Source organism: Rhipicephalus microplus, chromosome 3 (assembly GCF_043290135.1).
Source record: "Rhipicephalus microplus isolate Deutch F79 chromosome 3, USDA_Rmic, whole genome shotgun sequence".
Lineage (NCBI taxonomy): Eukaryota > Metazoa > Arthropoda > Arachnida > Ixodida > Ixodidae > Rhipicephalus > Rhipicephalus microplus.
Window position 1 is genome coordinate 40,602,710 of NC_134702.1, and position 13,191 is coordinate 40,615,900.

At 47.7% G+C, this 13,191-nt stretch overlaps 2 protein-coding genes across 2 annotated transcripts in view; one reads left to right on the forward strand and one right to left on the reverse strand.

The window, feature by feature from the left end:
• The first annotated feature begins 164 nt into the window (after positions 1 to 164).
• LOC119176069 (rRNA methyltransferase 3, mitochondrial) lies at positions 165 to 3,824 on the forward strand. Its single transcript, XM_075889316.1, has 5 exons — positions 165 to 522; positions 624 to 868; positions 1,191 to 1,352; positions 2,195 to 2,398; positions 3,287 to 3,824. The coding sequence occupies exons 1-5, from the start codon at positions 296 to 298 to the stop codon at positions 3,709 to 3,711; spliced, it is 1,263 nt and encodes a 420-aa protein (XP_075745431.1). The 5' UTR covers positions 165 to 295; the 3' UTR covers positions 3,712 to 3,824.
• Positions 3,825 to 9,788: 5,964 nt separating this feature from the next.
• The window catches only part of LOC119176062 (piwi-like protein 1), a 65,084-nt gene continuing 61,681 nt past the window's right edge, over positions 9,789 to 13,191 (reverse strand). Inside the window, exons 19-20 of the mRNA XM_075889317.1 lie at positions 11,162 to 11,309; positions 9,789 to 10,467 (exon numbers count right to left, since the gene is read on the reverse strand). Of these exons, the coding sequence (XP_075745432.1) occupies positions 10,351 to 10,467; positions 11,162 to 11,309 (265 nt within the window). The 3' untranslated portion in view covers positions 9,789 to 10,350. The remainder of the gene's footprint in view (positions 10,468 to 11,161; positions 11,310 to 13,191) is intronic.

The window sequence follows — 13,191 nt, forward strand, 5'->3', positions numbered from 1 at the left end:
TTTCGCAATTTTTCGCGCCGAGCGCTGATTCCATCGGTATTCATAAACCATACATCTGACCATTGCCTCCTTTATGATTTGACGCGATGCAAGAAAGCGCGTCTTCGTTCTAGTTTCGGTTTCGGATTTACTTGCTGTTCAAGTAGTCAATCCGATCCATCAGGAACCTAAAATGGCCGCTCTCATTGATGCACTTAGCGGCATGCTGTAGTGAAATTAAGTTTATAGGCGAGTCGGCGCAAGTCCCCACGCTTCAGGCATCCTGTTTTCACGTTTTTTTTTCCTTACTTTAGTCATGGGGACTCTTGGAAAGAGCGCCTCTGCGTTTGTTACGATGTGCAGCCACCACGTTAGGTCGGGTATCTATGTGCAGTCGGTTCGATTTCGTCGGAAGGGTTTCGTAAGAACGGCTCAAAAGGTAATCTATCCGACCTCAGAAACCGAAGGTAGTACGAGTGTACCGCCAGTGAGCGACAACGTTCCACGATACGTAAAGTTGGGCAGCAACGACGACGAATTCGCGTAAGTACCGCCCGCCAGAGCCTCTGGTACCGCAGTCGAGTGTTGATGGCTCGCGAAGGGGGCAACCGAAAGAACTGGGTTAAGGTTGTTCTCTCTTACAGAAACACCATGATGCAACTCAAAATGAAGCGAAAGCGGGAAAAGCTAAACAAGGTCCTGCTGGAAGGAAAGAGACTAATCGCCGATGCGCTAAAGGCCGGCGTTGAGTGCGAAAGCATTTACTTCTCGCTTCCTGAAAACATCGAAGGTCTGCCTTTGGACACACTACAGGAGGAGCAGATAAAGAAGGTGTTTTACAAGAAGATGAAAATTTGGTCGGACATGACGACATGTCCCGGCGTCATGGGTAAGGCATATTTCGTGTGACTTCGTTGTTTGCAAATTTTAGCACACCGCTGCACATCACATCCTACATGCGCCGCTTAAGACTGAACACAGTCTTAGATGACTCATATCTGAGCAATCGTTGTTAACGTCCCTAAGATCTGGAAGTTCGAATTACGTAGGAGTAATTTGCCGTTATGAATGTTTATTCTAAATGCACCGAGTACGACTTTTGAGCACTTTCAGCCATACGAAGCTCAGCCTTCCTGAACTGCTTGTTAACGTGTGGGCGTGTGTATAATAGTGTCTTTCTCTTATCTCTCCCTCTCTCTCCCTTTTTTCAGGTGTGTTTAAAAAGCCGTCCATGGACCAAATCGAGTTTAATAGATCAGGTGACACAATCCCTGTGGCCATGATATTGGACAATGTTAGAGATCCTGGAAACATGGGAACGCTGATCCGAACTGCTGCAGCTGCAGGATGTAGCCAGTTGCTGCTTTCCAAAGGTAAACCATTAAAAGAAAGCAATTGGGATAGCCAGTCTCTGTCACGCCGGAAAAATGGCATTGCGGCCACAGATATATCGTGTGTTTACACATTGCACTTCACAAGACAGACTGTGCAGACTACAAATGCTAATTAGAAATGCACTGAGAGCGTGCTTTCACTCACACACAAGCACCAAGCTAAATATTTATTGGTACACTTAAATATTTATAGCGAAATAGAGGGATACCTACAATGATTTGTAAAGGTTTCAGACATGCAGCCATCATCATAATACAATCTGTGGTCTCATAAAGGTGTGATGTCGAAAATTTTAAATAGCTCGATTTTTTAAGCTGTTATATTGCATTACAAGTTATCTGAACTTGTTAGGTCACTGTTTACATTTTTAAGTAGTATAGCCATTATTTGTTTACAAACAGCTACACCTGAGCCCACGGCTAAAAAATTTCACGACATAAGCTGTAGCAGATGACTGTCTAAGAATGTAGTTTAAATGCACACCTGTGCAGCTCGAAATAATGTATTTGCATGCACCTACCAATTACATTCATTCAGTATCAGTGCACTTATGGAACCGCGTTTCCTAGCATGGAGGGCAGTTCAATGCTAATTCATTAATGCTTGTATTAAAACTTTCATATTAATAGCTAATATAGTTGCCAATTGAGAGATGAGAAATTTGAAAGTGAATTCAATTTATGACATCATTTTGTTTCAGTAGCGGCAGCAGTACACTAGCTGATGCCTGCTAGATCGGTCATATGTGACTAACTTACTATAAAAACACTACTTCATTTTGTATAACTGTCCTATTTTGTTGTCATTTCAACTGCTTCAGGTTGCGTGGATCCATGGGAGTTGAAAGTGCTACGTGCCGGTGCTGGGTCACATTTTCGAATACCAATATACAGTGGCATAGCCTGGGAATACATGCCGAGCTATGTGAGCCCCGAAACACCTGTTTACCTAGCGGACCACCATAGCGAAGCACTTATTGGGGCATGCAGACCATCTCCAGTGATGGACACCGAGCTGGGCGAAGGTTAGTGTCATACTGTCATCGTTCTACTTGACCCAAACATTCCTAATTGCCTTACTGTTTCTCCTGTTGAAAGCACCGAACTATGTAATATGGTTACCTTGATTGATTTGGCTTAGGCCCTGAACTATCCATCAGGCTTGATGTGAAAGTCTCTACGACAGACAGAAAATGAAGCTGTAGACATCTCAACCAAGTTTCATAGTAGTCCACAGCAATTTGAAGTTGGAATGGCTCTGCTGGTGCAAATTGAGTAGAATTGTTAACGAAATTTCCTACAATCTCGTAATTCAGTGAGCAATGCAGTGCTTTTTCTATTTAAGAACAAGCAGGAGCATTAGCTGCGACAAAAGTTTTGCTCTCGTATTCACAGTCCAAATACATTTGTGATTGGTAGGTGGGGATAGGAAGAGTTACTATTACTAAAATGGTGAAACACACAACAAATGCACCTAGGAAAGTTGCTGTAGTTATTTTAAGCACCTTCACACAAAACCAAGGGCAGCTAATTCTAGATACAAGCAATTTTTAACAAAATCGTGAACTGCTTGAGCCAGCTAGTGAAGTGTATGTTTAGTTGCATACCACCCCATGTCCAAGCACAACGAAAAGCTAATGAAAAAAATAGAAGTTTCTCAAGACTAAAATTTCCCATAAACTACGCCATTACGGCTCGTCGGAAATCATGTACAAGCTGCCATGTGCGGCACCTGGACATTTTGGACAACGCACCGAAAACCTACAAGACACCATGCTAACTGTTTGATTTAAGTACATAGAACTGTAAGGCTAAGCTTTCTTCCTCCCACTTAGTGACTGTTGTTTGGCTGAGTAGACTGCTAGAGCATGTGATATTGTGAACTTTAATTGTTACATCATTCTATTATGCAGAAACCTCCAATGATGAAGAGGAGGACGTGGACGATGAGGGGTCTAGGTACAGGACGGTGACTGCAGACGGGCAGAGGTTGACAGTGGACAAGTCGTTCCGAGACATGGATGAGTTGGAAGATATCAGGGAGATAGATGTGCCCCATTACGAGTACACAGCTGTGAGGTACGCCAATGTACCGAGCGTTCTCGTGGTGGGAGGAGAAACACAAGGGCTTAGCCTCCAGGCCCACAAGCTTGCCGTGGACTGCGATGGTGCTAGAGTGCATGTTCCAGCGAACAATGGTGTTGACAGTTTGAACACAGCAATTGCAGCGTCGATCATTCTGTACGAGATGAGGAGACAAATGCTTCTTTCGTCATCTGGCTCCGAACACAACAGCGAGGAAGAAATGAACAGAAGCCGAAGCTCACACAGTTGGTGAAAATCAAGTGGACATTGTGGCAGGATACATCATCGTTCGAGTTGAACCGCAGACTTAGCTGCTTACTATTGATTGCTGTTTTCATGCCATAAAGACAAACCCATACTTTTGAAGGACTTGGTAAACTTTAGATCATGCTAACAGTGGGATCCATCCCAGACAGCACTTTTGCACAGTAGCAGTTACCAGCATAGGCAGCAACATAGAGAACTTGTCTGTGGACATGCATGCCTAGAAAAGCCACCTTCAAGCCACCAGGGTTGCAGTAATAGCTAGCAAACTGTGCTGCCTTTTTTTATTGCCCACGTTTTCGCTGTTTATCGTCTTTCCATCAACTAAGTACTGATGAGCCTTGTTCAGCTACCTGCCACAGTGAACTAGTGGTGTAATGCTCACTGCCGATATGCAGGACCAAATCCCAGCTGTGGTGGCTGCATTTTGATGGAGGCATTACAGGCCCTTGTTCTCAGGTTTAGGTGCACATTCAAAAACTTCAGGTGGTCAAAATTTCCCAAGCATTCTAATATGGTATCTCTTATAATCAAAGTGTGCTTTTGGGATGTAAATAACAAACAATTATTATTAATGCTGTTCTGTTCAGACAAAAACCAGTCTGTTGCTGCTATGCCACCATGACACTGCTTCAGATTGGCTATTATTGCACTCTGCCATGTGCAGAACATCTATGTTCAATGTTCCATATTTTATTGCAATAAAAATGCAGTCTTTCCTTGTGGTTAGCAGATATTTTGCTTAGAGCAATTCCACATGAAGGGGGTGCATCAGAGTGGATATGTACCACATCTGCTTCTGTACCCACCATTGAGTTCATGCTATACAAAGCATTAAAAAAGTAGCTGCCAATCCATCACTGTTTGTAGCTGCTGGTAACATCTGCTATGCTAATTGAGGCATTTCTTCGAATCAAATAGTTAACACATATCACTAAAAATGACCATATGTCAATGCCCTGCCGAATAAGAGGAAATGCCGTGCCATAGTTTAGTACTATATAGGAAGACGAGGCCAGCAGCTCTGGTGATCAACCCAAACAAGAACCACAACACATTCTTAGATGCGACTCAAGTGGTCAGCGGGCACTGATCCATCGGGCACGGGGCGCAGCAGTGGTTGTTGAACCTGTGGACTGAGAGCCTCAGCCGAAACTTCTCAATTATTCAAATGAAAAGTTTTATCTCTCTACAATAAGTGCTCCATGATAACAGATTAATATGCACGTGGATTACCTTAAAGATATGTTACTGTAGGTAATTTGACATTAAGGTACGCAAATTGTCAGTTTCTTAACGGGCATTGAATGAACATAAAAGATTCATGCCCATTGAGTACAAGCATGCACAAAGTTACCCAATTGTACTTATGTACAATCTACCACAAGAGTTTACGAAACTACACGAGCGGGAGCTAATCTGGCTGTCCATGCCACCATGCACCATCTACAATTGACTGGAGCACTGGCCCGGAAATAGGGCTTGCTATCCACTGGCATGTCAATTTACCACTGACGTGCAGTGTATTGTTAGTCCATTTTTACGCAAAGGACCCGTGTGTAGTCTGACCGTTGTGGGGATCTCGGGCACGCCTGTGACCACATCGCGGGCATTCCGCTGTACGGCCGCTCTTTTTTCTTTCCCGTGCTCTGGTAATGGCGCGTGGCACTAGATGGCACCACGCGCAGGCGCGTCCCGTGTTCACGGGGGCTGCGAGAATAGAGAGAGACGCTGCCATGTGGCTCGCTAAGCCTGAACCCGCGGTGATCGTCCGCTACGGTGAGCTGCGAGGTTACCACACTGGCGCCCAACGTGGTGTCAAATGCTCATTAAGCCTTTGATTAGTCTTAGCCGAGTCAGCTCGCCTTTGCAAATCATGCTCGACGTGTTTACCCGCGTTATGTCTGCTACGCGTGAGTTTTGTCCGCTGATGCTTTTAGCAGGTACCGCACTGCTCGAGAACAGGGCCAGTGCCCCCCTTGAGCATCACAATCGCGCACGTTCGCTTGTCACAAGCCCCAGTCGGGATGTTAGGCGCTACGTAACAGCTCCCACTGAAGAGGTAGCGTGTTTTGGGTCCGGGGCCAAAGCTCAACCCGAACAGTGCACACGGGCAAATTGGACTGCTACTGCTCCCTTTGGAATGCACGGCAGTACCATGTCACAGCACTGCAAAACGGCTCTCAGTGCAGCTCCCGGGGCGCAGATCGGAAACGCGGCCTCGGCCATTGCCAAATTTTGCCCGCTGGCTGCTACGCTCATTTCGAGCACGCGCCTGCACCGCTAGCCGCAAGCGGCTTAGCAATTTTACGTGAAGCTGCCCAAAGAGGCGGCTGTGAACAGGCGCTCCACAATGGCGCGACGGCCAGTATCCAAATGACGACACAGTGTCGTCGTTTTGTTCTCGCGCTATAACTATCGTCATGCCATACCAACTAGCCCAAGCTGCCACACGGCCAGTATCCATTTTGAAACTGCGCCGCCAATGCACCGACTGCTTCCTTTGAATCGGGTGCACAGAAGCTGCTGGAAAATGCCGCCCAAATGATTCAGGCACTCACGGGGGCAGTCCAAACGCTTGCGGCCGTTTCAAAACGCCCTCATCCCGCTGTCATATTGGCCGTTCCGACCTACATCAAGTATGGTGATCTGCAGAGTGCAAGAGATTGCCTGGACTCCCTCACACGCTACCAGAGAGTCATATGGGTCTCGACGACCAGGAAGTGCTCGGACGCGCGGGCGGGGGGGGGGGAGTAATTTTAAGTGAAAAGTGAGCCCCGTAACTGACTGTCTCTCAGGGGGAGGACACCTCAAGAGTAGCTCACGAGGGATGGGGGTAGAGAAGGAATTAAAAAGATAGGATTAAAAGGTAGAGAGGAAGGAGAGAGCGAGGCGCAGGGACAGCGAACGACAGAAGTAAGGAGAAGACAGGAAAGATAGACACGGTTGCAGGAGTCCGAGGACGGGGCACCACTTGAGAGAGCTCTTGTCGGCGACAGGAGATGGCGTAGGGCTAATCTAGTCAGCTAGAGCTACGCTGTCGTCGGGGGCCGGCGTCAGGAGATGGCGTAGGATTATTGCAACGCAGGCGGCCAGAGCTTCACTGTCGTCGGAGATCGCGAGGGCACAACCGGTCGGCCTGGAATCCAGCGAGCGTGTCCCTGGCTGCGCTTACTGACACAGTGGCTAGGTGGTATCGGCTTTCCGGCCACCTAGCAGAAACCCTCAATGAGTTCCACGCGGCCTTCCTGCACGAATTCTTACCTGCTGACTACGAGAGCACGATACGGCGCGAGCTCGAGCTCCGCACACAAGCTCCTGATGAGTCTCTTCGGGAGTACGTACGCGCGATGGAAGACCTTTTCTCTATCGCTGAGCCTCGAACGAAGAGCGCGTGGAACGGGTGATCAGGCAGGCACACCCGACCTTTTCGGCATACCTGCGCGGCGGTATGCCGCGCAGGTATGCCGAAAAGGTCGGGTGTGCCGCAGGTATGCGCACGTTCGCCGTTCGTCCAGCGCCTAGGCGTCTCCAATAGTGTTGGTGCCTAAGAAAGATGGCAGTCATCGCCTGTGTGTAGACTACCACCGTTTGAACGGAGTAACTCGTAAGGATGCCTATCCGCTCCCCACGATTAGCTCCATCGTAGGAAACCTCGGCACTGCGCAGTACTTTACCACATTAGATGCCTACAGGTCCGGACGGATGGGCGCGACCGGTGCAAGACAGCGTTCACGTCTCACAGGGGGTTATTTGAGTTCACTCGTATACCGTTTGGTCTTCAATACTCCTGCGACTTTTCAGAGACTCATGGACCGTGTCCTCGGGGAAGGAAAGTGATCTTACTGCATGTACTACGTCGACAACACCTTCATTTATTCACGAACCTTTAAAGAACACTTGACCCACATTACATATGTGCTCGAGAGGGCGAGAGCCGCCGGGACGACGTTAAATCCCGCAAAGGCCCAACTAGCGCAAACCCGAGTTCAGTTACTTGTACGCTGAGCGAAGGCTCCATTGAGCCAGACCGGGAGAATTTCGAGCAATCCTCAATTTCCCCACACCCAAGGACATACGCGGCACGCGCCGCTTTCTCGGAATGGCCAATTTTTACCGGTCGTTCATTCCGTCCTTTGCCCAAGTGCAGGTGCCCTTGACCAAGCTAGTTGGGTAAGTCAGCTGAGTGGCGATGGGGACCTGCGCAGCAAGAGGCGTTTTGCAGTCTGTCTAGTGCCATTGCGAAGACAACGCAGCTCAAGCTCCCTGACCAGACCGTTTGTTGTCCAGACTGACACAAGTGAACTGGGATTAGGAGCAGTTCTCCTACAGGAATACGATGGCATGTTGGAGCCGTTGGTCTTTCAGCCGCTCGTTGATACCCACGGAAAAGAATTATTTCGTGACCGAGAGGGGGTGTCTCGCCATCGTGTTTGAACTACGGAAGTTTGATGTATACCTTGATGGGACAAAATTTGTGGTGTAAACAGATCATAGCGCGCTTAGCTCGCTGATGTGGCTCCGTGAGCCTGCAGGCAGGCTACCGCGCTGGGCTCTCCTACAGCATTACGACTTTTCAGTGCAGTATCGAAAGGTCATGAGATAGTGCGATAGTGAGATAGTATCGAAAGGTCATAAGATAGCGGGTCAGCTACCACTAACGTGGTAGCTGACGCACTATCTCATGAGCCAGTGTCTACCAGGAGCCTGAATCCCGGTGCGACAACCGCTAGCGGTGCCTTTGCGCAAGTGAGCGGGGCAAAACGGCGGCGGAGCCGCAGAGCGGAGAATAGGGTGAGTGCGCCGACGAGCAAACCCTTTCCGCGGTAACTTAGAAGTGTGGCAGCTCGGGCTAGTTGGTATGGCATGACGATAGTTATAGCGCGAGAACAAAACGACGACACAGAGACAAGAAGGACACGAAAGACAGGAGCGCTAACTTCTGAGTTTATTGCGCAGAGAGTATTGTTTGTGTTGTTCCATTTTTTTTTTTTTCTTCAGTTGCAGGGCTAGGCTTGAGGCTAGCTGTTGCCCATTGCGTCTTTGCATGCATCGGCGACGACCGGCTGCCTTTGCAGACCGGTATATAGAGTGAATTAGGAGAGGAGGATGTGGGAATCTGAGGCGCGCCCACGACCATGTCGCGGGCATTCCGCCGTACTGCCGCTATCCTTTTTTGGTGCTGTGGTAATGGCGCGTGGCGAAAGAGCGCCACGCGCGTCACATGTTCTCGGGGGCTGCGAGAATTGAGAGGCCGAGTCACGTGCGCGCCGGAAAGGTTCTGTTGGTCGGCCACGTCCCCTTTGGGAATCGCCGGACTGTAGCCTGCCTGGGGGCCTTGGCATCCCCGGAAGGCCTTTACCCGAGTGTTAGCTTCGGTACCTTACGCTACAACAGCGGTGCCTAGTGCTTGAAGTGGTCGCACCACACCAAGCCGCACCTGCCGTAGGCCAACGCGTACGAGGTTTGCCCTAACTCTCGTGACCAGGCCCAGTGGCCATCGTAAGAGTGCGCAGCATAGCCGCGAGGGACCTTTTTCCGACCGGCGTGTCAAAGCTAGCCATTGCCAGCTGCTACGTGCTCGCGGTTTCCCCTTTTTGTGAACGTCCGCGTGCGGGAGCCTTTGCTCTCCGCGTCCCGCAAGCGGACGTTGTGCTGTTCTTCGGGGTGCCACCAAAGGCAATGAAGTGTGTGTATTTCAGTTAATCGAACACCGTCTGTTTTGCCGCGCCGCGCTACACGTGAGCAGGCGACAGACACACGGCCCTGTGGCTCGCTAAGCCTGAACCCGCAGTGATCATCCGCTACAGCGAGTAGCAAAGTGATCACACCGCCATACTTTTAGTTCAAGTGCAGAATCAAAGCTATCACACCGTGCCTTGTACTACTTCTGGACTGTCACTACGATTTACAGTGTTCTACAACTTTCCGAGCAGTGTTATTAAGAATGACCGCTTGAATCCATGTGTTTCAGTGCCCTGTACGAGGTAGCCTGTGCACTTTCGTAGTCCCATAGTGACAACTAGCTAGAATAATACCTTGTAAGTAAACACAGACCAATGCACGTAGCAAAAAACTTTTTATTCATAAATGTTATGAACTTTTAACAATGAAATGATATGACAAGGCACTTAACCTCTGCCAAGTTACACCTTCCTTTGGCAAAATGAGTTGCTACATGACTCATTTATTGTAGCAATGAAACTATCAAAACGACAATACCACCTCGCCACAGTATTTCCACAAACAAATGATACAAAAACAGCTGCAGGGGTCTTTTTCTAAATGACGAAACTGGAGGTAGAGTGTTCATGTTCCGATAAAGAATTACAAAGTGGGGACTAATCTATATGTAATGCCCCTGTGTCAAAAACCTTTCTACGACTTGTTGGGATGATTCCATCACCAATTACCATTCAACTGCAAAAGTAATTCCAAAATAATACAAGATGGTCGTGATTAATAAAATAAGAGAAGGGGGGCACAAAGCTTGGCAGTCAGCCTCATCTAAAAATGTGAAGCTGACAAGAAAGAGACAGGGAAAAAAAAAAACACATTTTCAACTTTGACAATGATCACGATTTGGACTTGGCAGTGATTTGTGGCCTTCCCCGAGATGAGACTGCATTTACAGGTAGAAAAGCGTGGTCGCAAGCCTCTTGTGTGGCTCGGTGTGAAGACTCTGTCCTGCCAGGAAGGCCAGCTTGTGGGCATACTGGCATGGGGCAGGGACCCTGATAGTGCCCTGCGAGGAAAAAGAAGGCTCATCTGAAACACTCCCACACTCTTCGGAAAGCATAGTTTGGCACAAACTTTTGTTATATATAAAAAAAAAAAAGCAAGAGGGAAGTCATGAATATCATGCGTTTGTGTTTGCACACCCTGCCTTATAACACAGAATCAAAGTCGTAAGGACACTAATCGTGGAGTTTTAGACAGTAGTTACTAGAGGGAGCAACTGTAGTACAGCGATCGTTCAGGCAACGACAGTCAGTACATGGATTTGCAGATCCTTCGTGTTTTCGACATCGAATGCGCTTTCGGCTTAGTTCTTAGTGTTCTGGCTTTTGTTTCAGATAAAAGAATGGCTTTCCAGGAACCTTGCGAACTTATTTGGTAATGTGTAACTGCTGGACTTTGTCACGTGACAAAGCGGCTGCAGGCCACACGGGAGAAACACGAAGCTCAGCAAAATCGATGTCCTACCATTCACTCCCATGCTAACAAACACTAGCGCATGATTTCCCCCCAGTGAATTGGTATGAACCTATGAGTTTTACGACACATTTTTTTAGTATGTTACACACCAACAACAGAAGCTACACAATTTGTTCTTACAAACCCTTCTGCATTTATCTGCTGCTTATTAGCCCAATACAAGGCAGCCACACATATAACGAATCTGCCTCTTCTCTGTGAAGGTGTACAAAAAAACTTGCCGGCCAGTTGAAGTACAAGTGGGTGAGCTTGTACGAGAGACGCTGCATGTGCTCTGGCTTCAGTGTTGTTGTGTCATGAATGACGTTGAAGTGCGTGGGTGCCACAGTTCCCTGACGAACGCTCTGGGAGACTAGGTAGAAGTCGTACCTGCAAGGTACAGGTTCCACATTGAATACATGCGCACTGTTGCCTTCCACTGCAAGCAGCAGAGCATTTTTTTCAATGCAGTCAATGAAGAGCGAAACGAGCTGCTCCTCTACTTAAAAAAAAAAGGTCGTTCAAGGTCAAAAAGCAAATGCAAGACACCTATTGGGCAAACGCTGGAACCGCTTCACGGTTCCAGCGTTTGAGGCTTGACTCAAGTGTTGAGTCAAGCCTCCCTGAATCATCAGTCAGCAAATGTAGTGCTTGCTCAATGTTAAAACTAAAATACACTCAGCTTGAACAGTTTCTTGGCAACAGCTTAAAACATGTTTTAAATACAATTATATGCATTATAGTGAAACCAGAAAGCTAGCAATATAGTCAACAACAAATTTTTCTACTGTGTGAGGGCATCTGAAATTATTGACATTGAAATAATTTACTATTCACTTCTATGGATGGTGTCAATGAGCTGCATAGCTTCAGGTTTGTGCTCTCGCATGCAAATTTGTTTACCACTGTAGCAGTTCCTAGAAGTTAGCCTTGTTACAAGTGTGTTAAGGAGAAGCATGAAGAGATTTTATACGAGTTGCTGCCACGAAACATATTTTGGGGACTATAAACAGGAATAAAGAACCGAGTTTTCGGACCTCGTGGGAACCGAAAAAAAGTCCCAAAAATCGAACAGGCTGAAAAATTCTTTTTTGTCAGAAATATGAATTTTATTACATCAAGCAGGCTTAAAAAAGTCCATGATTCTGCCTTGCTTCATACTACGCTTGGAAGCAATTTTGTTAGCCCGTATTTGCGCCAAGGTGGCATCGTCACCGTAAATGCTTGACAAAAGCGTCACCGCAGCGGCGATCTCCGCTGCCGACAGCTCTGGCCGATCATCGGCGTCATTATCCGAACCTGATGAAAAATTTCGTCTGTGGGCTCCGCGCACGAAATTGTTATCGTCCGCACAAGCGAAGTCTTTAAATAAGGAGTTTTAGAATAACGTTTGCAGGTGCTGGGGGTATAGCAGACGCAATACAAGTTTTATAATAGCGTTTGCTCCCCCTAGGGAAAAGTCTAGGGACTTTTGCTCCGACCGCGAACTCAAATGCACGAAAGCTACACACAACACTTTGCGGGCCGTGATCGCTGCACGCTATTTCGAATTTTCTGCGGGGAGGCGACGAATGGCGACTAGCGTTACGACGCATGCGCAGAGGCAGCGAGCGCACGGTGTGCTATTCTAAAACCCCCTAATGTCATTGTGGCAGGCACATTCACTCCACCACAGTGCAGCTCCGTCTCCTCCCTGTACGGTGCGATGACGACAGCTGACCGAAGACGAAAAAAATTGGTCCCGTGCTGCGATTTCTAAAGCAGACACGGCCTCCAAAACGTGAAATATGACGTTTGCTTTCCAATCTTGAAAGCAGGAAAGCCACTTTAAAATTAAGCCACTAAGCTTAGTCAAGCCGGCAGAAAATTCAACATGGCGGCGTTCATACAGGTTCGTGGCATGGCTCAAAACAAGTGATTTAGTCCCAAAAAACCAACTTCCTAGGGCAAATTCGTATGAAAAATCGGCCGAAAAAATGATATGCCCTATGGGAACACTGATGGTGTTCCCATAGGGCTAATGCCCAGACACTTCTTTGGAAATTCATAACGCAAACATATGGCTAAAACTAACCAAGAACGAAGATCTAGACCGGTAATTCTTGGATGATTCTGTGACCCCTATTGGACCAGTGGAAATGATGAAAGAGCGCTTCCCCCCTCCGCCCCCCCCCCCCCCTTTTTTTTCACGAAATGTACTTTGTGCCACAGTCAAGTGTACCTAGGCAAGCTTGTTTTCTTGGTTTGGTCTTTGGGGATGGGTTTCACAAAA

Bases quoted from the DNA above. Each gene is read 5' to 3' on its own strand.
- LOC119176069 (XM_075889316.1), top strand. From the start codon at position 296: ATGGGGACTCTTGGAAAGAGCGCCTCTGCGTTTGTTACGATGTGCAGC. The intron at 523-623 runs GTAAGTACCGCC...TCTCTCTTACAG, and splicing joins AGCAACGACGACGAATTCGC to AAACACCATGATGCAACTCA. The intron at 1,353-2,194 runs GTAAACCATTAA...CAACTGCTTCAG, and splicing joins CCAGTTGCTGCTTTCCAAAG to GTTGCGTGGATCCATGGGAG.